Source organism: Orbicella faveolata, unplaced genomic scaffold (assembly GCF_042242905.1).
Source record: "Orbicella faveolata isolate gen_17 unplaced genomic scaffold, um_ofav_v1 contig_3, whole genome shotgun sequence".
Classification (NCBI taxonomy): Eukaryota; Metazoa; Cnidaria; class Anthozoa; order Scleractinia; family Merulinidae; genus Orbicella; species Orbicella faveolata.
In genome coordinates, this window is record NW_028301558.1 from 4,358,833 (window position 1) to 4,385,000 (window position 26,168).

General features: G+C 39.0%; 2 protein-coding genes and 1 pseudogene across 3 annotated transcripts in view; all 3 read left to right on the forward strand.

Annotated features, from left to right (window-relative positions):
- The first annotated feature begins 1,326 nt into the window (after positions 1–1,326).
- Positions 1,327–7,544, forward strand: LOC110050719 (uncharacterized; annotated as a pseudogene). The gene is made up of 3 exons (XR_016209720.1): positions 1,327–3,794; positions 4,219–4,511; positions 4,867–7,544. The product of XR_016209720.1 is annotated as an uncharacterized LOC110050719 (transcript).
- Positions 7,545–14,635: 7,091 nt separating this feature from the next.
- Positions 14,636–21,655, forward strand: LOC110050636 (uncharacterized). The gene is made up of 3 exons (XM_089297854.1): positions 14,636–17,256; positions 17,715–18,007; positions 18,366–21,655. The coding sequence occupies exons 1-2, from the start codon at positions 14,777–14,779 to the stop codon at positions 17,992–17,994; spliced, it is 2,760 nt and encodes a 919-aa protein (XP_089153980.1). The 5' UTR covers positions 14,636–14,776; the 3' UTR covers positions 17,995–18,007; positions 18,366–21,655.
- Positions 21,656–22,875: 1,220 nt separating this feature from the next.
- The window catches only part of LOC149106128 (creatine kinase M-type-like), a 7,285-nt gene continuing 3,992 nt past the window's right edge, over positions 22,876–26,168 (forward strand). Inside the window, exons 1-4 of the mRNA XM_089297857.1 lie at positions 22,876–23,464; positions 24,652–25,040; positions 25,641–25,695; positions 26,139–26,168. The exon at positions 26,139–26,168 is cut by the window's right edge and continues 32 nt beyond it. Coding sequence (XP_089153983.1) covers positions 22,876–23,464; positions 24,652–25,040; positions 25,641–25,695; positions 26,139–26,168 — 1,063 coding nt within the window. The remainder of the gene's footprint in view (positions 23,465–24,651; positions 25,041–25,640; positions 25,696–26,138) is intronic.

Here is a 26,168-nt window from a genome sequence, read left to right on the forward strand (position 1 = left end):
AGTTATGTGAAGGTTCACAAAATCAAACAAGAACAAAAGTTCCGTAAAAACAAAATAACAAAATATTCCATTTCCGTTACAGCTCAGTTTCAGTTTGTTGGCAAACTTAAATGACCGATCTACTAAAACGAGGACAAAAAAATCGGGCATTCTTTTTGCAATGCCCGTTTCATACAGTTTTCATACAATAAAAATGACCATAAAAGTCAAGTTTAAGGTGTCCGCGTCCCCTTAACAGAGGTGTCCGTTGAATACAGGTATTTTTTACAGTGAATGTAGGAAAAGAAAAATGGGACTTGCACTGCTGTAAGGTGACTCCCCAGTAAAAGAACCCGCCATAGATTTCCGATGAAATTTGGTATGCTGTTGTTACAGGACAAGGAGATATTAAAAACGTAGTAAAAATAGGGGGTCACCGTGCTTGTTCAGTTTTCACGCCACAACGCTGACAAATACGGTTATTTAGGTGACTTTTGATAATCTCCTTGCGCAGCAAATAAGCTCGATTATTTTTCAACGCAGCGTGTTATATCACACAGAGTTTGACTTTCTTTGATTGTTTATTCATCTACGTCCCAGAAAAAATGCCTTCAAATACCCTGTATTTTTTTATCCTTTAAAGGAAACATAATTTGGACATGCTCTGTTAGGCCCGTTACGTCTCCCTCTGTGGTATTTAGTTCATTTGTCAAAAAAGCAGCCATAGATTTCTGCTGATTTTTTTCTCAGTTATTGAGGATATTGTTCTCATTGAAATTATAAAATAAAAAGTGGGGGTCACCGTGCTCGTTTAAGAGAAAAGGAGCATTTTTTCGCTATCGAGCTTAGTTCCAGGGAAATTTCTTACGTTTTGTGTGCGCGCGCGCACACAAAACGTAACACCCATAAGTATATCAGTAGAAACGAGGTTTTTAAAACGGTATCCACAGGAAAACCAACAGAATTTTCATTGTTTGGATCAAAACGTTAATCGCTTTTCTTTTCTCTGGAAACTTGTAGGGTGGTTTTTTTGTGGTACAAATAAATTAATGGTGCTTTTGTTGCCAACTCAAAACGGTGAAAGACCACAATACCGTAAAATTTATAGAATAACACATGGACATTTAGTTCATTTGTTCAAGTGTTTGTTCAAAATTCTTGATTTTATTTCCGGGGAAGGGGCCTTGAGGCTTATTATCCGGGTATGTTAACATGAACTTCCCGTCTGACGCTTCGCGCTTAGTGGTGCACAGCTTATGAGAGCTAAATATTGCAGCCGAGCTTGTCTGCAACCGACGTTAAAATTTACGGGTCTCCTTGCTGATTCTCGATTTACAGACGAGAACAATGATTAATCCAGAGCAGAGCGGTCAGAGCAGGATTTTTGCTGAATGTGTGCAATTTACAGGAGAACAAGGCGATGCAACAGACAAGCAATATGTATTCCCAAGACAGTGCTTGGTTCTAGGCGACTCTGAAGTTGGTAAAACCAGTCTAGTAAAGTCTCTCACTGGAAAACCATTTGATCCCAAGCAGCAAAAAACCCAAGGAATTGATCAGTGTCTTCTGGATAATGAGTGGAAAAACTGTAACTTAAAGGACCTTATCTTCGGAGACCTTTGGAAGTTCCTCAAAAGCGGCCAAGCAGAATTGGCTTTGAGCACAAGTGGAACAGCAACTGTTGCTCAAGTGGTCATGAATATTTTCTCGAAACCCTGGCGGTTCTTTCTCTCTTTCGGGTATTTTACCGCCGTAATGCTATTCTTCTTTTCTGGGCTCGTAGGAATAACATTTAATTTTCCTGTGAAAATACTGGCGAATTGTTTAATTTACCTTATTCACTTTCTGCCGATTTTTAAAACTGATGTTATTGAACACTACAGTGGTAATAGCATTTTAAGAACTATATCAGCTATGTTCGTTTTCATTCTTAGCCATCGCGGACTTTTGATTGGTTCATATCTACCTCTAGTCATATTTTATTTCGATGAAAGTTATATCGACTTTGCCAGTACGCTGAGCACAGGCGTGGGCACTGCGTTTTTCGCTTTTCAGCTTTTTCTTTTAATAGGACCAATTCAAAAGGATCACAACTTTATTGTAATTTTCTGCTTCTGCCGGTACCTATTATCGATCTTTATTGGGGTAATCATTGGCTTTGTTCCAGTAATCACGGTTACGAAACGTTTAGACGACGAGTCATGTACTGAAACACTAAATACTTCGATCCCATTAAACTGGGATCCAGTACAGACCTCGACTACTTTTTTTGTGATCATATCTCCACTTGAGTTTATTTGCGAATACGCAAATTCTATAAGCGTTATGTTGTCAATACATCGCGGATCATGGGGGCCTTCTAATATACTATTCTTTTTTGCAGCCTTTTATTATTGTAAATTGGCAATTACATCGCCAATATTCTATTTTGTAATAACATATCCTTTATTTATCTGTTTTAGTTTCTGTCAAGAATGGTTTCGTGTTCGTTCAATGCTTAACATAACGGGATACCTATCTAACAATTGTATGATATTAGCAATAACGACCATTGGGGAAATTGACACGGCCACCTTAAAGAGTGCTCTGAACGAAAAATATCCCTCACTCAAACTGCAAATCCTTGATTTTGCTGGAGATAAAGAATACTATGCCTATCATCATATGTTTCTCAAGAGCCAGGCTGTTTATATCATTGTATTCAACGTAGCTAAGAACTGAATGTAGAAAATAACTTTATGAATATAAATGCAGCCATCGAAAGGCTTCAGTTCTGGTTGGAATCCGTCTGCAGCCATGTACCATCGAAAACACCAATCTTCCTTGTTGGAACACACAGAGGAGACTTCAACAAAAACTGCATGCACGTCTTAAATGGTCATTTAAGGAAACATCTTTGGGACCGCTACTGTGATGGGTTGGTTGTCAATGATGTTGATGAGTTGATATTTTTTCCTGTTGAAAACTCCAAAGGAGAAAATGATGTTGGAGTCCAAAGCCTTCGAATAAAAGTCATGTCTGTTGCTGAAGAAAGAGAGGCAATTAAAGATTGTGACATACCTTTATCATGGATTACAATCAAAGATGCAATTATCAATCAAAGGGAAAAGGAGAAAGCCAAGTTCTGTGTGACACTTAAAGAATTTCCTTTTGCATTTGTCAACTCAATTTGCACCAACTGGTCTAAAGAAACCTTGAAGTACTTCCACAAGGGCTGGTAATATACCTTGACAAAGATCCAGAACTGTCCAAATGGGTTCTTCTCAAGCCTGAGGTAATGGTTAATATTATCATACAGCTTGTCACGCCACCACCACAAGAGAGCCGGGAAAGAGGCTATAGACGGGACTGGAACCTTCTGCAGGGCAAAGGAATGCTGACTAAATCACTGCTGACTAGAATAATCTCAACAGTACAAGAAAACGAAGAAGCCATGACAGCATTCCTTGAGGAATACGATTTGATCTGCCCCTTGTCAAACAACAAGGTGAACATTTGTAGCTTAAGTGATGATGAAGAACACCACCAACTCACTTTGTTCCATCCTTGCTCCCAATGTCTGCAGATGGATGCATTTCCGCATGGGATGTCAACACCACAGACAAGAAGTTCTATGTGTTCTTCAAGAGGTTCCTTCCAGAGCCCCTGTTTCATCGCTTGCTATCTCGTGCCCACAAGAACAGCAAGTTGAAGTTTCCAAATGGTCCAGTTGTTATGTTCAAAGATGTTGGCAAGTTCTGGATAAGTCCCAGGCAGCCCTACAGACTGAAGCTGATGAAAGAAGAGGCGATCATTGAAGTGACATTCAGCTACAGGTAATTTTAGAAAAAACTCATGAACTTTAGCAGAATCTGGTTTAAATGTGATATATTTAAAGGATACTTCCCCAGCTCTTCTAGCCTAGTAACTCAGTCCATTAAATTCCAATATTTATTCTCCTTTACTGCTGTACATACCTTCAAATGGTAGTTGTGAGCATATTTATATTTAAATCCATACACATACATGTATCTCAAAGTTGATTTTCATTAGTTCCAAGGTTGAAAATACATGTACGTTCAACTTATATTTTTTTAAGAAGTTCAAGACTGATGTTGATAAGGTTTATACTGGAGTGGCTTGAAAACAATTTGGCCTTTACTATAAGTCTGTCACCACCGTTAGGAGGTGACTATTAGTTCAACTGTCCAATTGCATTTTGGTAAACTAAGCCAGTCATTTTGTAATTAAATTTTACAGCAACATGCAAGGAATGAAGCCAGCAGATGTGTTGTGCCAAGTGTTTTCCATGGTTGATGGAATTTGTGTAAGGGATTTCTCCTTTGTCAAGTTCCACTGTGGACCAGCCTGTCCTTCACATGAGTGTCCTGGTTACCAAGACAACTACATGCACACACCACATCAACACACCAGACGTCATGTGTATAATGTCATGCCTGGACGCCAGGGAGATAACATTGCCTCCCTGTACTGTGTAAACAACAGTTTTGAAGAGGAGTTGGAAGAATGGATACCATAGATTAGTTGGACAGGTGAAGGATTAACGTTGCTTGATTTCAGACAAAACCAGTCCTACCACTCTTGTGTAAATATAATCACTCGTGTCACTCATTAGCTCATGCAAAAATCCTCACTTGATGTCAATGTTTAAAAACTGACTTGAGGAAGGAATGTGGCTAAAATAGGTAGCAAAGATTTCTTAAATACTAAATGAGAAAAACCTATAAATAACATAAATTTAACTGACAGTTGAAAAGTTTTACATTAGGCCACGCATGGCATCTGAGCAAAAACGCTCGACTTAGGACACTTTTTCTTCGTGAGAAAAACCCTACGTTACTCTTTATATTTCTGCTGGAAACTAAGCAAATGAATTTACATCTACAGGTGTATACAGTACATTTCTGGATACATGTACATCAGCAGTTACTTGAGAAAAGGAACCATTTTGGGAAGATTTAGACAAATAAGAAGGTACACCAAGTGATGTACACTGGTATGCCAATGATATGTCAGATATTCCCTCACCAAAGAATGGTCTCAGTGAAGAAAATAACACAAAATGCCAAACTAAGATTTACACTGTACTTTTTTGCAGTCACATGTTTAGAAATTTAGTTTTTGATCTCTATTTTAAATATAATTGCCTAAATTAGATGAATGCATGTACCTAAATAAAGGCGACCTTAGTATAGTAAAAGTTACTTTTTGTAGGAGGTCCCTTGGAACTTCATGTAGATTCAACTTGGCATTCAAGGTTAAAATTAATGTACTTCAACTTTAAATCAAACATTCCGAAATTGTAGTCTTTTCTAATATTGTGCGGAGATGCAGTTACATGTATATGCTAACTACATTAAATGTAGTTAGCAAAGGGTTAAACAGGAGTTTCATTAATGCTCTCAGCAGGAGGGCAACTGCTTTTCACAGGCAGGCAAAACTATTTGAAAAATAGAAATAGTTTCCATTAGATGGTCAAACCAGGAACCCCAGGCAAAATCGCCCTCACAGCTGGTCAATTTTTCCGGTGTCCAGCCCTTAATGAAACCCCTGGCCAGTTAAAAGGTTCAGTTTTAAGTCTTTTAAATAAGGGCCGCTTTGATCATCCTAGAACAAAACAAGTTACTGTACATGTACAAAGTTTATTGTTAAAAACATTAGTACTACATGTAGGTTTGATTTGGAAGGAAAAAGCAAGAGCCCCAGGTGTAAACCTTTCTTTTAACCAGAATTAGGATTTCCTTTTTTGATTACTTCTCTTTTGAGAATGTTAATTTTTGCTAAGAATTTTAGATTCGTTAACAGTCATTTAACATTGCTGTTTGTTCTGGTGCACTGTAAATTACATTCCCACTTCTAAACATCTCACTGAATGATGACATTCATGCAGTATCTCATGACACCTGAGAGGCTTATGTTACTATGTTACAGTGTATACTGTACACTGCTAACTGTACAGAGTATACACAAGAGTGTTAAAATAATATTATAGAAATCAATTATAAGTATTATAGTTTCAGTAGGAAAGCTGTAAAATAATCATTTAGCTTTCAAAACAATTAAATTACCACTGAAAGTAAAATAATGGTCACAGTTGTATTATGGGTCACTTTCAGCAACTGAGATAACTTCTGTTGTTGTATAAACCATTAATGAAGCAGTTAGATAAAAACAAGATTCATCCTTTAATCTGCCGTCATTGACCCATGGAATGCAAATGGTGTAAGCTTCAAATAACGGCCGGTCAACGGACAATGTCCAGTCAAAAATAGGTTTTGTCCAGTCAAATCCTTAGAAGGCCGGACAATATGTCTGACTACAATGAAAACCTAGAGAGGTTACTGATATAATTAGATCTACCTGACACTAATACCACAGTGGGGTATAGGTTTCCATTCTTAGCTTAGAGGTAGCTGACAGATGTACTGCTACAGCTAAATGCTCTAAACATTTCTGAACTCTTTAAGGCCTTAAGTGTCAAAATACAATTTCTCCTCACTGATATCCACACACTTTCTTATGGTAATAACTAGGAGAAATTTGTTAAAGATTATAGAAATTTCTATTTGGTGATGATGTCCTTGATGTCCTTGATGTCGGTCACTCTTAGGGCTTAAACATGATTTCTAGTCTGTACTGCTCATTGTCGGGAGTTTGTTTACATTGTTTTGTTTTGATTCATGTAAGACATCACAAAATGTAACATTTTGCAACTACTTACATGAAGTAATAGTTTCATTTCAACTGCCATTATGGATGCAAAGCTTTATGCTTTGTTCTTTCTGATATCACTTGATGAAGCAACTTCGTAGCTGTAAAAATCAAAGAAAAATGCCTCAAAGATCAGGACTACGTGGTTTATCACAAATAATTGATTTGCATTTCATCAACTGAGACTCACAAACATTGGGGTGCTGAGACTGCACAGCATGGACTGGAAATCATCTTTGAGCATTTTTTTCTAAGTTTGCAATAGGTTTAGTACTTTATGTAATAAAATGAGCATGTGCATTTAAATAAAACTTTCATTGATCAAAATGTGTAGTGCATATACCCCCTACTTTCATCCAATCATGAGACAAGGCAGGGATTACTGGGAAAACCCTAGGGAATTTGATGCAAAAAGGGTAAGGAGGAAGTGTTTAGAATTTTTCAGTCTCGGGCTGGCTAAGGAAAGTTAGCGAAGAATCGTACTGACCCTTACATTGTGAAGCCATAATATGTCCATTATATAGAGTGAGCTCTTGCAATGTTTTGAAGAGGTCAAGGAGACTTGGCTGTAATTTTTGAAGACAACAGAACCCACAATACAAAGAACGCATGTTTTTCGCAAGAAAAATTTCACGAATATAAGGGCCTAAGCTTTTGTTATGCTTTGTGTGAATTGCTGTACTAATTGTTATTATAATTTCAACCCATGAGGTAGTTTTGAGAAAGTAACATCATTTTATCAAATTCTCAACCAAGACTTGCAACAAGGAAAACTAATGGTGGTACTGTAACTTAAGTGCTACATACATGTGCTCTGGCTTCCTGGACACTAAGAATAAAGTTGCATTACAACATGAATGACTCAAAGCTCACATGATTCATAAGGACTTGTTCAAAGATTGTCGGGACCCACCAGCAGGTAATGGAATATTTTGATCTGGAAAGATCCGCCAGGTTCAGGGATGTTTGACAACATTATGCGCCAATCACTTTGAAGCTTCAACATCCCCCCCCCCCCCCTCCGTCGTGGTTAACACACGCACATTTGACAGTCGTCCATACCCAGGGAGTAGGGAATTTGACACAAAAGGCCTTCCTGGGTGTGAGTAATTTGAACCTTGCCTGGGTGGGGTGGGGAATTTGAACCAGAGGTGTCAAATTTGAATGAGCCAATCTTTACAAAATCAAAAACCCGTGGGATTGCCCGGGGTGGTGGGTGTTGAAGCTTCAAATTGATCGGCACATTAAACTGTGGATAAAATTGCTATCAATGCAAATCCCTGTCCTCGCCAGCACTGAAGGGTAGAGGGGGTGGGTTCATGGTGATGACCCGCGTTACAAGAAGCCCTGGGGCCTGTCTCTTCGAAGCCCCAGATACTTTTCGAGCCCACAAAGCCATTTTTAGTTAATCGGGTATTTAAAGATAAAGAAGTATACGCCTGAAACTTCTTGTATGAAGGAAACTTCTGTTCCTATTGAGAATATGTGCATAAAACAGCTCTGAAGTCATAAAGTTTGAGATTTTGCTACGGCTTTTCGGGTGCGAAAACTTTTCGGGACCTTCGATAAACGGGGCCGTGGATAAGCATTGCCTTGCTCATAAACTGGTAAGCTAAAATGCCAATAACTATGATTAATAGGCGGGCTTCAGCGTACAAGATCCAGGGTCACTTGACCTCTTAGCCTACGTTTTTCTAAACATGTTCACAAGAATTTAGACACTTACCGTAGAAATCTGGGAATGGTATATGTAAAAACATCTGCCCAACTTGTAAAATGCAATTAAAACAGCAATAACTTGCTGAAAGCAAGCACACAACACAACTTCCAGCCTCAAAATATGGCTGACTAACAAACCAGATTTCAGACTTCTCTCAGTCACCTACAGTAAAGCGCGCGCATTGAAGAACTGGAACGCGCGCAAAAATATTTCCCGCGTATTTGCAGTCGCGCAGATCAAGGAAGATGGCAGCGTTTAACATTGAAAGAAATTTCTCAAATGACATCTACTGTCGTTCGTTATCGTGATAATGAGGCTTCCTCGATCTTCCAGTGGCTTTGCCAATTCTCATACCGTCACGAGTGATGTCAAATTACCTTGTCTTGATTGTGACGTTGCTTCAAAATACTGCTCTATTGTAAAGCTGGGAAGAATAATGGCATTTTTACTTCAAAGTTTAAAAGACTTTGCAGACAATCGTTACTCTTTACTTGGAGGAGGGGGACATGGGGATTTGCGGTGTTGCGGTGTTGATGTTTTTTTAATGCGGTGATGCGGTGAATAAAATCGCAACTTGCGGTGTTGCGGTGATCTCAAACCCTGCGGTGTGCGATGTTTGCGTTTTTCACATTCGGTGAAATGATATTGTTTGCGGTGCTGAGCTTTTTTTAATTTACCATTCTCAAACCTAAATTTAACCTAAATTTAGCTTGTAAACTTCGTTAATCCATGCTAATTTATAACAAACACGTACCATTGAGGTTAATAATTTGTAACAAAATACAGACCATCACTTTCTAGTCAATCTTCAATATGCTTTGGCTGCCAATCCGAAGCTGTTTTTATTTATGTTTATGCGTAGCTTGACAAGTAACTCGACCTCTGCCACCCGGAGCTCAGTGCTCGGTAGACACGTGGAGGAGCGAGGACAGAAACATTCCTGGAAACTCTGGAAACGCCAAGGCCGAATATAAAGTATTATTGACTGCGCAGCTTTTTTCTACGCAAAAAAGGAAAAGGTGGCGAAAACTACCTGCCACAAAATATATCCAGATGTTGCGTCGGCAGGGGAGAGCGAAGGCTTTCTAACCTAAGGAAGCTTTGTAAATTACACACGTTTACTATTTTGTTTTTCCGTTTGCTATTCGACTTCATCTAGAGGTCATTCTGATACCGGTCTATACCCACTCCAAGGTCCTGCGACATTCTTGACCTTCTATTTTTTCAAACGATTATCGATATCGAACGCAAACGCAGCTAGCTCCGGAAAACAATACTTCCAGTCAAGATAGGGCTTCAGTCTGTGGGTTTATACACCAAGAAAAGTGAGCAAAGTACATGTAAAAGAAGAGAGGGATCTGGGGTAAAGGCCATCTCTCGAGGCTCCTCTCTTTTTCCTTCGTCCGCTTCCTAGCTTCCCGCAAGGTTTCTTCCCAAGAGCAAGAAAACTGATTTACAGGCATCAGCAGTATCGACAAATGCGCAATGAAAAGCGTTGTAATGTGTTTATTTTGTGGAAAATTATTGAGGTATAAAAGTATTGTTTTAAGTGTAGATGAACGAATCATGGCGCTAAAAATACGAATTGCGGCGACGGTGTTTCGTTGACTTTTCTTGCGGTGATGCGGTGTTCGTTAATTTTTTTTTTTTTTTTTTTTTTTTTTTTTTTTTTTTGCGGTGTTGTGGTGTTCAGAACACCCCCATGTCCCCCTCTTGGAGTTGATGTCGCTCTCAGGGCTCGTGCATTACTCGCACTCGGCTAATGTTACCGTCGGAACTGAAACGCGACATGAGTTGCTTTCCAAATCTTACGAACAACCCAATCACGGGAAAACTTCTGACACCTGATATGTTCTCCATACTGAAAGACAAGTGTACTTCAGAGGGATATGACATTGTTAATCTTATCGAGTCTAGCCAACACAATCTGTCGACAAATTTCACTTCAATCCCGAACTCCGCGGGATTGCTGACGGGCAATGAAGAATGTTACGATCTGTTCAGTGAGTTTATTGACCCTGTTATTGGCGAGGTTCATCAAATTGATGAGATAAAGAGTTTTAAGGTCAGAGGTGAACTTGATCTGCAAGCAGATCAAAGATGCATAGCTTTACGGAACAAACGTATTGTCTTGTAGACTGAGTACCAGTAGAAATATAGAAGGATACCGCTTGATTCCCGGATGTCCAGCAGAAGAGTTATTGGATGTTGCTCACGTGATAGTGAAAACTGTGAAGTCCATTGAGGGTAAGATTTTAGAACAATATTTCATGAATTCTGCAGTAGCAAAAAAGGTGCACTGACGGAAGTAACGACCTTTCTTTTATTATAAATGCAGCATATGAACTCTATTTCAGTTCAATTTATAGAAAACAAAAAGTACACTTCTACAAGCTTTTAGACAATTAATTGTGGCGCATTTTATTATCTTTGCCTCGTGTAGAAGAGCAAAATTGAGAACGTACTATAGTGGGATGACTCGGGTCGGGAATGGAGTATCAAATCCCACATTCTAATACAATCTAATTCGGAGTAGCACAGAGTAACACGTATGCACTATAGCTAATTCAGGTCTGCTGATGTGCAGGGTTACAAATATTACAGTAAGTATCACTTTCAGACAACAGTTGATACATAAATTGTTGCAAAAGGCTTCTCTTTCACTTACAAAAAGATTGTTCCAACCGACAATTTACGAGCGTATTCTTCAGAGGTTACACTATGACCTATCCGAATAGCGAATAGCGAATAGTACGAATAGTGCAAATAGTCTCGAATAGTGCGAATAGTGGCGAACATTCTCGAATAGTGGCAATAGTGGCAAATCGTAGCAAACAGGGTACTCAGTATCTCGCAGTTAACCTCGCAGCAACGTAGGACGGGATTTGCCCGCTAAAAAGCACGTGCTTATCAGGACAAAAGGTGCTTCTCAACGTAATTTCTTCTGTTTTAACCGCTGCAAAAGCGTAAATACATCCTTGTGTTTTCTGTTTCCTGTCGGCGATGGACAGCCCTGGCCTGAGTGCGGAGAAGCAAAGGTAATAAATTCACTGAAATTCTGTTGCTTACTTGGATAATTGATTAACGCAGGATATTAGATCTAAAGCGGTGACTATTGACGACTATTCGTCACTATTCGCCACTTTTCGCGACTGTTCGCCACTATTCGCACTATTCGAGACTATTCGCGACTATTCGCGACTATTCGATATTCACTGTTCGGGTTTTTCAGACACCCAATTTTGAAGTAGTTGTCTCTTACATCTTTCACCTCGAAGCTTTATCAAATTGGCCGAGTCTAGGCAAGGATCATACTGTATGTAAGATTTCGTGTCTAACATAATCTGAAGAACTATCCATGTATAAACAAGAATTGTTTTGCTTTTTATTTTTTCACTTCACGGAACAGGTGCTTTCGGGGAATCCTATCTATCGCTGCCATGGCAACACAAGAAGCTTGCTCTACTTAATTATAGCTTGAACCCGGAATCCTTATTGTGGTACTTTTCTCATTATCTTTTTCACAACTAATAAACTCAAGGTCACCGTTATCATCATCATCATCGTCGTCGTTGTCATCATCTTTATTACGTCAGTCAAACCAAGTGAAGCATCACACTGAATCATGAATCAAGCAAGTTTGCAAATGCTTTATTTGTTTAATTTCCTGTTCGACCAGTTTGGAAAAACTTTGTGTGATAATTGCCCACCTGTTCGCATCTAAACAATCCTATTTCTATTCAACTTTCTTTACGGCTGGCTGTAAGTATTTGAGGTCGTCCCTTTTATCATCCCTTAAACTCTCTTAACTATTCAAAAAGTAACAAAACAACAACAAATATACAAACAAGTAATAATTTTAATGGATACGAAACCAGAAATGAAAATGCAGAAAAAGAACTTTGTCTTCCACTCAATCTTTGCGAGATTAGAGTAACTGAAGGAAACCCATTCCCAGAGCATTCGTTTATTCTGGTCAGCGAGAGCCTTGGGTGCGAAGTTGTTGCTCGTTTTACTTGCTAAGATAATGTAGTTTTACTCTACCGGCTCTTATTAAATTGCTCGAAGAATTGCAAGACATGGCAACCTGCCTATCGGATTTCAAACTATCACTAACAAAGTTGGAGGAACGAAGAAGACTAAAGGATCAGACCTCCCAATTGATGAGTAACCAACTGCGCATGCGTGACATAACTGTGTAATCGATCCTCTTCCGATCCAATCTCGTAGTCAGAGGCCACCGATCCTTTTGGTTTGCATGAAGAAATCGAGACCTCTGTGACTGAGAATGCGAAGGTGAGCCAGCATTAGCTACAGCGGTTTCTCTCTCGCCGTAAATGAACTTGAACGCATGCGCACCAGGATTATCTGGGGCCCGAATTTTCTGGTCTTGTCTAGGGCGTCGTGCGTTCGGTCACCGCTCACCGAAAACGCGTGAGCTCATGGAATGCAATTTAAAATTTACAAAATTTACTCGCCCAGATACTTAGGAATTGTTAGCCATAAAAAGAAAATTTTGACCAATATTTCTATGGCGCGCCTTTCCAGTCAATATTCAAAAACCTTTAATATTTTTTAGAATTTTCCTTCAACAGGACGAGATGTTAAAAATATACAAGCAAACTAAAAAAAAATCATAGAAAAAGGAAATAAAAAATAAGGCACAGAAATATGATGGATCTATTCCATTTTTTAAGTTGTTTGAATATTGACTGGAAAGGTGCGCCATATATATCCACTCGTTAATAAAACTGACTAGGTTTTTCCAGCGCCACTTTCAGTCTAAGAATTATAGAAGTTTTGCAAGGAAACTTTCATTCAAACCACTTTCTTCTTTGATGGAAGATCTGACGCTGTAGGAAAAAAATGTTTGAATTGACCACCAACGTATTCCATGCTAGCTGTAATTTAATGGCCGATAGAAATGGCAGGTCGCGTACAACTCAGAATTATTAAACTTTTTTAAAGCTTGATTGATCATAAAAAAAGATTTATTTTATTTCCATGTTTTATCCACAGCTGCTGCTACAACACCCATAAGTATATCTATAGAAACGAGGTTTTTAAAACGGTCTCCATAGGAAAACCAACAGAATTTTCATTGTTTGTATCAAAACGTTAATTGCTTTGCTTTTCTCTGGAAACTTGTAGGGTGTTTTTTAACCGCGCAGTCATAGGCCGAGCGCGATTCTTGCTCTACATGGGGTTTATGACTAGACCCAATTCTTTACAGGGCCAAATCGTGATCGGGACTTTGAATCACGCAACCTGTGATGTTTATTCCCCAAAAGCTGTTGAAAAATTAATACACGGAAAACGTTACGGATATTGTTTTCTTTATTGTGTGTAAACTATATTTTCTTTGGTTTTAGCGAAGCATTGAATTCAAAGGGACTATTAAATCGCTAAAAAAGGTATTACGTCAGCTATGAAATGCGCTGACGTTGCAGCTTTCACTTTCGCTGCGTGACAAATAAGTTTATTTCTTCACAAGCAACGGTCATTAATTTGTTTGCAATTTTGCGAGTATTTCTTGTGGGTTTAGGCAATTGAAGTAAATTCTTTGGCTGTTTCATCGAAGCGAGTTAAGAGATTTGAGGGAAAATTAAATATTTGCTGAGCTTATGTCAATGCTAGGGGAAAAAAACACAACGGCTCTTTTAGCCGTTGGATAGCGTAAACCTCGGATTGTGTGACTCGCGTGACTACTTTGCTTGTCCTTTACTAACAAACAAATTAAATTTTGGCTTTTATGGAAGACAGTTGTTTATTAATAGCATTATTAATAACGTGATACTCGGTTCCCTTTCGTATCATTCATGAGCATGTCCCGAGTGCACTTCCAGATTAAGACCATTACGTCATCATAGATTTCACAAAGGGTGTAATAATACAGTTTGTGTTGATCAAGTGATGTGATGTCTACAGTAATCAATTAATCATCAAGGACTGCTTTGGAATGTGTACTGCGTTGCTAAGAAAACAGTTAAATTCTAAAAGCGCGGTTATAAGATCTTAAAGATCTTCTTGTTTAGGTACAACTGAAATAAATTAATGGTGCTTTTGTGGCAACTGCTGACTCAAAATAAAACGGCGAAAGACCACAATACCGTAACATTTATAGAATATTAAAACACATGGACATTTAATTCATTTATTCAAGTATTTGTTCAAAATGCTTGATATTATTTCCGAGCAATCGGGCTTGAGGCTTATTATCCGGGTATGTTAAAATGATCTTCCCGTCTGACGCTTCGCGCTTAGTGCACAGCTTATGAGAGCTAGATTGCAGCCGACTTTGTCTGCGTAGCGCGAAGTTAAAATTTACGGGTCACTTTGCTGATTGCCGATTTACAGACGAGAACAATGATTAATCCAGAGCAGAGCGGTCAGGGCAGGAGTTTTGTTGAAAGTGTGCAATTTACAGGAGAACAAGGCGATGCAACAGACAAGCGATATGTGTTCCCAAGACAGTGCTTGGTGCTAGGCGACTCTGAAGTTGGTAAAACCAGTCTAGTAAAGTCGCTCACTGGAAAACCATTTGATCCCAACCAGCAAAAAACCCAAGGAATTAATGAGCTTCTTGTGGATAATGAGTGGAAAATCTGCAACTTGAAGGATCTTGTCTTCGGAGACCTTTGGGAGTTCCTTAAAAGCGGCCAAGTAGCATTGTTTTTGAGCACAACTGGAACAGCAACTGTTGCTCAAGTGGTTAGTTCCTCGAGACCCTGGCGGTTCTTTATCTGTTTCGGGTATTTTATCGCGGTAATGCTATTCCTCTTTTCTGGGCTCGTAGGAATAATATTTAATTTTCCTGTGAAAATACTGGCGAATTGTTTAATTTTCCTTATTCACTTTCTGCCGATTGTTAAAAATGAGGTTATTAAACACTACATTAACAGTAATAGCAATTTAAGCATTATATCAGCTATCTTCGTTTTCATTCTTAGCCATCACGGATTTTTGATTGGTGCATATCTACCTCTAGCCATATGTTATTTCGATGTAAGTTATATTGACTTTGCCAGTACTCGTACATTTCTTACGCTGAGCACGGGCGCTGGCATTGCGTTTGTCGCTTTTCAGCTTTTTCTTTTAATAGGACCAATTCAGAAAGATCACAACTTTATTCTAATTCTCTGCTTTTGCCGATTGCTATTATCGATCTGTATTGGAGTAATCATTGGCTTTGCTGCAGTAATCTCGGTTACGAAAAGTTTAGACGACGAATCAGGTACTGAAACACTGAATACTTCGATCCCATTAACCTGGGATCCAGTAAAGACCTCGACTACTTTTTTTGTGATATTATCTCCAATTGAGTATATTAACGAATACGCAAATTCTGTAGGCGTTAAGTTGTTAATACATCGCATATCATGGGGACCTTTTCTTATACTATACTTTTTTGCAACCTATTATTATGTAAAATCGGCAAGTACATCGCCAATATTCTATTTTGTAATAACATATCCTTTATTTATCTGTTTTAGCTTCTGTCAAGAATGGTTTCGTGTTCGTTCAATGCGTAACATAACGAGATACCTATCTAACAATTTTATGATATTAGCACTAACGACCATTGAGGGAATTGGCACGGCCACCTTTATGCATGCTCTGAACGAAAAATGTTCCTCACTCAAAGTGCAGATCCTTGATTTTGCTGGAGATAAAGAATACTATGCCTATCATCATATGTTTCTCAAGAGCCAGGCTGTTTATATCATTGTATTCAACGTAGCTAAGAGTGTAGAAAATAACTTTATGAATATCAATGCAGCCATCGAAAGGCTTCAGTTCTGGTTGGAATCTGTCTGCAGCCATGTACCATCGAAAACACCAATCTTCCTTGTTGGAACACACAGAGCAGACTTAAACAAAAACTGCTTGGACATCTTAAATGGTCATTTAAGGAAACATCTTTGGGACCACTACTGTGATGAGCTGGTTATCAATGATGTTGATGAGTTGATATTTTTTCCTGTTGAAAACTCCAAAGGAGAAAATGATGTTGGAGTCCAAAGCCTTCGAAAAAAAGTCATGTCTGTTGCCGAAGAAAGAGAGGCAGTTAGAGATTGTGACATACCTTTATCATGGATTGCAATCAAAGATCTAATTATCAATCAACGAGAAAAGAAGAAAGCCAAGTGCTGTGTGACACTTAAAGAATTTCCTTATGCATTTGACAACTTCATTTGCACCGACTGGTCTGAAGAAACCTTGAAGTACTTCCATGAAAAAGGCCTAGTAATATACCTTGACAAAGATCCAGAGTTGTCTAAATGGGTCCTTCTAAAGCCTGAAATACTGGTTAATATCATCATCCAGCTTGTGACGCCACCACCACAAATGATCCAGGAAAGAGGCTGCAGACGTGACTGGAAACTTCTGCATCGCAAAGGAATGCTGACTAAATCACTGCTGACCAGAATAATCTCAACAGTTCAAGAAAACGAAGAAGCCTTGACAGCATTCCTTGAGGAATACGATTTGATCTGCTCCATGTCAATCAAGAAAGTGAACATTGGTAGCTTAAGTGATGACGAAGAACACCAGCCAACTCACTTTGTTCCATCCTTGCTCCCAATGTCTGTAGATGGATACATTCCCGCATGGGATGTAAACACCACAGACAAGAAGTTCTATGTGTTCTTCAAGAGGTTCCTTCCAGAGCCCCTGTTTCATCGCTTGCTATCTCGTGCCCACAAGAACAGCAAGTTGGAGTTTCCAAATGGTCCAGTTGTTTTGTTCAAAGATGTTGGCAAGTTCTGGATGAGTCCCAGGCAGCCCTACAGACTGAAGCTGATGAAAGAAGAGGCGATCATTGAAGTGACATTTAGCTCCAGGTAATTTCAGAAAAAACTCACGAACTTTAGCAGAATCTGGTTAAAATGTGATATTCAAAGCATACTTCCCCAGCTCTTCTAGCCTAGCTACTCCATTAAATTGCAATATTTATTCTTCTTTATTGCCGTACATTAACTTCAGATAAATATTTATTTATTTTTATTTATTATTATTCAAATGTTAGTTGTGAGTATATTTATATTTAAAACCATACACATACATGTATCTCAATGTTGATTTTCATTAGTTCCAAGGTTGAAAATACATGTACGTTCAACTAATATTTTTTAGAAGTTCAAGACTGGTGTTGATTAGGTTTACACTGGAGTGGCTTCAAAACAATTTGGCCTTCACTATAAGTCTGTTACTTTTGTTAAGAGGTGACCATTATATTAGTTCAACTGTTTAATTGCATTTTGCTAAACAAAGCCAATCATTTTGTAATTAAATTTTACAGCAACATGCAAGGAATGAAGCCGGCAGATATATTGTGTCAAGTGTTCTGTATGGTGGATGGAATTTGTAAAAGGGATTTCTCCTTTGTCAAGTTCCACTGTGGACCAGCCTGCCCTTCACATGAGTGTCCTGGTTACCAAGACAACTACATGTACACACCACATCAACACACCAGACGTCATGTGTATAATGTCGTGCCTGGACATCAGGGAGATAACATTGCCTCCCTGTACTGTGTGAACAACAATTTTGAAGAGGAGTTGGAAGAATGGATACCATAGATTAGTTGGACAGGTGAAGGATTAACATTGCTTGATTTCAGACAAAACCAATCCTACCACTCTTGTGTAAACATAATCACTCATGTCACTCACTAGCTCATGTATAAATCATCACTTGATGCTGTTGTTTAAAAACTGACTTGAGGAAGGAATGTGGCTAAAATAGGTTGCAAAGATCTCTTAAATACTAAATGAAAAAAACCTATAAATAACATAAACTTAACTGGCAGTTGAAAAGTTTTACATTAGGCCCATGCATGGCATCTGAGCAAAAACGCTTGACTTATGACACTAATTTTCTTAGTGAGATATACCCTACTTTACTCTTTATATTTCTGCTGGTAACTAAGCAAATGAATTTTTGTCTACAGGTGTATACAGGACATGTCTGGATACATGTATATTGGCAGTTACTTGAGAAAAGGAACCATTTTGAGAAGACAAGATTTAGACATAAACAAGAAGGTACACCAAGTGATGTACATCAGTTGCCTGATTATCAGACTTACTAAAACCAATATGCCAATAATATGTCAAATAATTATTTCTCACCAAAGAATGGTCTCAGTGAAGAAAATAACACAAAATGCCAAACCAAGATTTACATGATTGCACTTATTTGCAGTCATGTGTTTAGAAATTCAGACTTTTTATCTCTATTTTAAACATAATTTGCTAAATGGCATGAATACATGTACCTAAATAATAGCCACCTTAGTATAGTAAAAGTTACTTTTTGTAGGATCGAGGTCCCTTGAAACTTCATGTACTTCATGTAACTTGGCATTCAAGGTTAAAAGTAATTCAACTTTAAATCTGACAATCTGAAATTGTAGTTTTTTCTGGCTTATGAAATTGTCCAAAATATAATATTGTGTGGAGATGCATTCAGTGAGTTAAACAGGGTTTTCATTAATGTTTTCGGCAGGAGGGCAACTGCTTTTCACAGGCAGGCAAAACTATTTTAAAAATAGAAAAACTTTCCATTAGATGGTCAAACCAGGAATGCCAGGCAAAATCATCCTCACAGCTGGTCAATTTTCCCAGTGCCTGGCCCTTAATGAAACCCCTGGCTGGTTAAAAGGTTCAGTTTTAAGTCCTTTAAATCAGGGCCACTTTCACCATCCTAAAGCAAGTTACGTAGTCTGCAGTACATGTCCAAGAATATTGTTTGAAACATTATTACATGTTGGTTTGATTTGGAAGGAAAAAGCACGAGCTCCAGGTGTAAACCTTTCTTTTAATCAGAATTATGATTTCCTTGTTTGATTACTGCTCTTTTGAGAATTTTAATTTTTGTTAAGAATTTTAGATTCATTAACAGTCATTTAACATTGCTGTTTGTTTTGGTGCACTGTAAATTACATTCCCACTTCTAAGCATCTCACTGAATGATGACATTCATGCAGTATCTCGTGACACCTGAGAGGCTTATGTTACTATGTTACAGTGTATACACTGTTAACTGTACAGAGTATATACAAAAGTGTTAAAATAGTATTATAGAAATCAATTATAAGTATTATATAGTTTCAGTAGGAAAGCTGTAATATAATTATTTAGCTTTCAAAACAATTACATTACCACTGAAAGCAAATGGTCACAGTTGTATTATGGGTTACTTTCAGCAACTGACTCAAATAACTTCTGTTGTTGTAAACCATTAATGAAGCTGTTAAAGATAAACAAGATACATACTTTAATCCTTTAAATTGTTTACAGTAGTAGAAATAAACTGTTGTTGTAATCTGTCCTCATTGTACCATGGGATAAGCTAGGCCTCAGATAAAAACTAGCCAGATTAAACTAAATTCAATTTTTGAACAAGCAATTTTTGTAAAAAAGTTTTTATATCGCTGTTCATGCATTCCCAACCATGATTCTGGGCTTTAAAAGCAGATTCAAACCTTGCTTACAACTTTTAAAGTCAAATGACGGTTAATAAAGGACAAAAAAAAATCTCACCTTGAAGTAAAAGTTGAGAGCTATCTATTAAAGGTAAAACAATTTTGTATGTCTGACTACAATGAAGAGCTAGAGAGGTCACTGATATAATTAGATCTTTAATTCATCTCCCTCATTTGTACCACAGTGGGGTATACTAGGTATGCATTCTTAGCTTACAGGTAGCTTACAGATGTACTGCTACAGCTAAATGCTCTAAACATTTCTTAACCTTTTAAGTCCCAGTGTCAAAATACAAATTCTCCTCACTGGTATTCATACATTTTCTTATGGTACTAACTACAAGAATTTGTTAAAGATCATAGAAATTTCTATTGGTGATGACGTCCTTGATTCTCACTACCTTCTCTCTTGATTTATGTATTGATACTGTCAGGAGAAATTTGATGCCGGTCACTCTTAAGGCTTAAAGATGATTTCTAGTCAGTATTTCTAGTCTGCGCATTTTCAGAAGTTTGTTTACATTAAACAAACAATTATTCTGGTCACAAGGTCTGAAAAATTTTGTAAACGAAGCTTTTGACTGTATCGCACAGTCTTCATCAGCGATTAAAGTGAGCTCACGTTGTCACGTGAATGCAAATTTGTTAATCACGTGACAACAGATGGTCAAAAATGGCGGGAAGATCATAGCCCCCGTCTCTGTTCAGTGTTGGGCGTTGACGTCTGATATGGATGGCCTCCTTGATTTTCCTTTTGATATCTACCGACTCTTTATCAAGAATCTTGACTCCTTCCCAGTCGGTCTCGTGGTTGGCCTGAGACTGGTGTTCCCGGATTGCAGATGTTGTTTGTTCCTGATGTTCACCCAGTCGCTTCTCCAGAGTTCTCGCTGTTTTGCCAATGTAATGCTCTCCGCAGTCGTTACATGTGATGTCGTATACCACTCCCGTCTTCTTTTCGGTTGGTGTCCTGTCTTTTGGATGTACTAAGATGGACCTCAGCGTGTTGTAAGGCTTGTGGTATGTGCGGATGTCTTGTGCCCTAAAGACTCTACTAAGATGTTCTGAGAGTCCAGACACATAAGGCAGGCCTACGGAGGTTGGACTAGGTGTCTCCGAGGTGCTGTTCTCCTGACTTGTGGGGCTGGGTCGAGAAGGGACTTTAAATATCCAGCGTTTGTAACCATTTGCGAGTAGAGCATTCTGGATGTGCCGTACTTCCTTTGCCTTATCTTCCTCCTCCTAACAAGGTTTTCTGCTCTGTGTAGGAGGGTCCTCACAACTAAACATGTATGATGTAGATGATGGTTGGAGGTGAAATTGAGATATTGATCCGTGTGGGTGGGTTTCCTATACACAGTTGTTTTTGTGCTCTCATTTTACACGGACACATGTGTCAAGGAAGGGTAGTTTACCGTCTTCCTCTCTCTTTATGCTTTGTTCTTTCTGACATCACTTGATGAAACAACTTCGTGGCTGTAAAAATCAAAGAAAATGCCTCAAAGATAAGGTATGTGGTTCGTATGTCTCACTCAATGAAATGCAAATCGATGTTATTTGACAAATAACATTGATTTGCATTTCAGCGAGTGAGACTCACAAACATAATGCTGAGACTGCGTAGAACGGACTGGAAATCATCTTTAAGCATTTTTTACATTTTTTTACATTTTTTACAAGTGTGCAATAGAATTAGTCCTTTATGTAATAAAATGGGCATGTGCATTTAAATAAAACTAATTCATTGATCAAAATGTCTAGTGCATATATCCCCTACCCTCATCCAATCATGGGACAAGACGGAAGCCCTAGGGAATTTCAGGCAAAAAGGGTAAGGAGGAAGTGTTTAGAATTTCTCAGTCTTGGGCTGGCTAAGGAAAGTTAGTGAAGAATCATACTGACCCTGACAATGTGAAGTCATAACATGTCCATTATATAGAGTGAGCTCTTGCGATGTTTTGAAGAGGTCAAGGAGACTCGAATTTTTGATCTGGAAAGATCCGCCAGATTCTGGGGTGTTTGACAACATTATGCACCAATCACTTCAAAGGTTCAACATACCTCCTCCCCCCCCCCCCCACCCCCCTGCAACCCATGGGCATTTGACTGTCGTCCGTGCCCAGGGAGTAGGGAATTTGACACAAAAGGCCCTCTCAGGTGTGGGGAATTTGAACCTTGCCTGGGTGGGGTGGAGAATTTGAACCGAAAGTTTCAAATTTAAACGAGCCAATCTACAAAAGTTTAAATACCCGGGGGATTGCCTGGGGCTGTGGTGGGTGTTGAAGCTTCGAATTGATCGGCGCATTAAACTGTGGTTAAAATTGCTATCGGTGCGAATCCATGTCCTGGCCGGCGCTGGAGGGTAGAGAGGGTGGGTTCATGTTGACGACCCGCGTTACAAGAACCCCTGATCAGCATTGCCTTGATCATAAACTGGTAAGCTAAAATGCCAATGACCATGATTTTAGGCGGGCTTCAGCGTACAAGATCCAGGGTCACATGACCTCTTGGCTTACGTATTTGTAAAAATGTTCACAAGAATTTAGACACTTACCTAGAAATTTGGGAATGGTATATGTACAAACATCCACCCAACTTGTAAAATGCAATTAAAACAGCAATAACTTGCTGAAAGCAAGCGCACAACACAACTTCCAACTTCAAAACATGGCTGACTAAAAAAAAACTAGATCTCAGACTTCTCTCGGTCACCTATAGTAAAGCCCGCGCATTGAAGAACGCGCGCAAAAATATTTCCCGCGTATTTGCAGATAGCTGCGTTTAACATCGAAAGAAACTTCTCAAATAAGATCTACTGTCGTTCGTTATCGTGATAATGAGGCTTCTTCAATCTTCAGGTAGCTTTACCAATCCTCATGCCGCTATACTTCGTCACGAGTGATGTAAAATTACCTTGTTATGATTATGACGTTGCTTCGAAGTATTGCTCTATTGTGCAAAGGTGCGAAGAATAATGGCATTTTTATTTCAAAGTTTAAAAGACTTTGCAGACAATCGTTACCCTTTACTTGGAGTTGGGGCCGCTTTGGGGGCTGGTGCACTGCTCGCACTCGGCTATTGTTACCGCCGGAATAAACGCGTCATGAGTAGCTTTCCAAATCTTACGAGCAACCCAACTATCACGGGAAAACTTCTGACACCTGATATGTTCTCCATACTGAAAGAGAAGTGTACTTCAGGGGGATATGACATTGTTAATCTTATCGAGTCTAGCCAACACAATCTCTCGACAAATTTCACTTCAATCCCGAACTCCGCGGGATTGCTTGCGGGCGATGAAGAATGTTACGATCTGTTCAGTGAGCTTATTGACCCTGTTATTGGCGAGGTTCATCAAATTGATGAGATGAAGAATTTAAAGTCAGAGTTGAACTTGAACTGGGAGCAGATCAAAGGTGGAAAGCTTTACGGAGCAAACGTGTTGTCTTGTAGACTGAGTACCAGTAGAAATATACAAGGATACCGCTTGATTCCCGGATGTCCAGTAGAAGAGTTATTGGATGTTGCACACGTGATAGTGAAAACTGTGAGGTCTATCGAGGGTAAGAGTTTAGAACAATATTTACTTCATAAATTCTGCAGTAGCAAAATAGGTGCACTGATAAAAGTAACGACCTTTATTTTATTACACCGGTAACATATGAACTCTACTTTCAAGGACTAGCGCGCGCGCTATTTTATGATAATATTTATCTCATAAATTCTCCAGCAGCAAAATAGGTGCACCGATAGAAGTAACGACCTTTATTTTACATGCAACATATGAATTCTAATTTTAATTTATGCAAACAGAAAGTACACTTCTACAAGCTTTTAGACAACTAATTATAATTGTAGCGCATTTTATTATCTTTGTCTCGAATAGAATAGTAGCCTGCGTAGCAGTCTTTTCCGTTTCCTCTTAGCGGGAGAAAGCGAGAGCCAAGGGGAAGTCGCGCGAACGCATGGGGCGAGAGCAAAAAGTTAGGAACGGGGGCAGGGGTCCTTCCCTGCCTCTCCCCCCTGCCACTAATTTTTTGTTACCTCTGTCCCCGTGCCCTCGCGCGACTCCCGCTTGCCTGAAAGGAAACGGAAAAGACTGCTACGCAAGCTAATAGAATAGCAAAATTGAGAACGTACTAAAGAGGGACGACTCGGGCTGGGAATGGAGTATCAAATCTCACATTCTGAATACAAGCTAATAATACAGAGCAGCGACGAGTAATACACTAATTGCACTAATTCAAGACTGCTAATGTGCAAGGGTTGAAGTATTAGTATGTATCACAGCGAGACAACAGTCGTCACAAAAATTGTTGAAAAGGCGTCTGTTTCACTCATTACAGAAAAAATGTTCCCGCCAACAACTTACGAGCTTTCTTCAGAGGTCACACTATGATCTGTTACTCGGTCCAGCGAGAAACGAGTTCAAAATATCTTGAACTGAAGAAACTACACCACTTCTTTAACGTGCTGTAAATTTGAGTGGTGTCGGTGCCAGAAAAAAGAAAAAGATTCAAAATCACAAACTCTTGATAAGATGTAGGCTTGCAACGCGTGCAAAGTCAAATTTTGAAGTACTTGTCTCCAACATCTTTCACCTTGAAGCTTTATCAGATTGGCTGAGTCTAGGCAAGGATCATACTGTATGTAGGTTTTCGTGTCTAACGGACAGTCTGAGAAACCATCCATGTTCTTTACATATAAGTAAGAATTGTTTTGACTTTTATCTTTTCACTTCATGGAACAGGTGCCTTCGGGAAATCCTATCTATCGTTGCCACGGCAACACAAGAAACTTGCTTTACTTGACTATGGCTTGAATACGGACTCCTTCCCGCCACAGCTGTCACGTGACTGGCCTAAAGGTCGGTTCATCTGGTTTACCGCGGACAGACGATGCCGTATATTTGTTAACTTCATTGATCACATGAAACTTGTCATAACTCAACCTGGAGGCGATATACAGAAGGTTTTTAGACAATACAGTAAGCTTCTGTCGGCCGTAGAAGGATGTCTAATACGAAAAGGGAATAAGTTCATGTGGAGCTCAAAATACGGATTTTTGACGAGTTCACCACATGACGTTGGTACAGGACTTGAAGTCCAAGTTAAGGCTCGATTTCCAACTCTTATCAAGGTGAAAACTATGTTCAAAAAAACCCTCGTTCCCAAAGTGCTTTACTCCAATATTCGAAAGGAGGACAAGCGCCCAGGGAACGGGGTCAGTTGTAAATAGCCCTGAATTTTGACATCTGACGCAACCAACACTGGAGATTGAAACCGGCTTTGTAACCAAAGATGGTAGAGAAAAAGCCTATTGCAATTCGGATTGAGTTCTACGAGCTTGAGCGTGACGCGAAACTGAAAGCGCGAGAAGAAAAACCTCGGGTGTGCGAAGACAAGAAGGCGAAAACAAGAAGTTCGCTCTTCTTTCTCGCTTTCTCGCGCATGCTTCAATTTTTTTTCTCTCCAGCTTTCTTGCGCATCTTGCTAAACGGTCTAAGGGTCGTCTAACGAAAAGGGGGCGGGGCATATATTAGTCTTCTTGATTCGTAGATTATTACTTGGTGGAAACAGTTTTCGCAAAACCATCTTGTGCGCTATCAAGGTGATGCACAGTGAGAAGGGTCTGCCCTGACTGAACATGTCAGCTAACGAATCGCGTGATCAGCTTCAGGACTATGTTTTTAACAGAATTGGCGCGCTAGTTTTAAATTACCTTTCCTTGTTTCTCAAGGATCCGAGATTTGAACGTATAAGAGACGTTCTGCCAATCAAGATAGAACTTGCAGGTAAGAAGATTGAGTAAGATACGAAAAGTATAAATGAGATGGGATTAAGGCTGATGATGTTTCGAAATTTTCATTTGTCAATCTAATACTTAAAAAACGCCACTAATGTTTAAGAATCATTGAGTGAGTGATGAGGAATCAAAGTGTGAACATTGTACTTGAGAAGCCGCTAACATTTGGCAATCAGAAAAGTAACGTTTTGCCCCGGCCCTGCAAAGTGGGAATCTTAAATATTACACGAATCTTTGCGAAACTTACTTATTATTTGCTGTCGGTTCTCACCGATACTCTGTGTTAAAAACCGTGTTCACAACCTTTTTGACATGGTGTAAAAATAGCAAGCGGTCTTTTGTGCAATGCAGTGTGACGCCCATCCTTTCAATGTTTTAATCCACCTTCTCCACTAGCTGTCAAACATTTGTACTTTCACTTTACATTTTTAGTTGATCCGGAAAACACAGACGTAGTGTGTA

Coding starts and splice junctions, on each gene's coding strand:
- LOC110050636 (XM_089297854.1), top strand. CDS start 14,777: ATGATTAATCCAGAGCAGAGCGGTCAGGGCAGGAGTTTTGTTGAAAGT. Junction 17,257..17,714: donor GAAGTGACATTTAGCTCCAG/GTAATTTCAGAA, acceptor TAAATTTTACAG/CAACATGCAAGGAATGAAGC.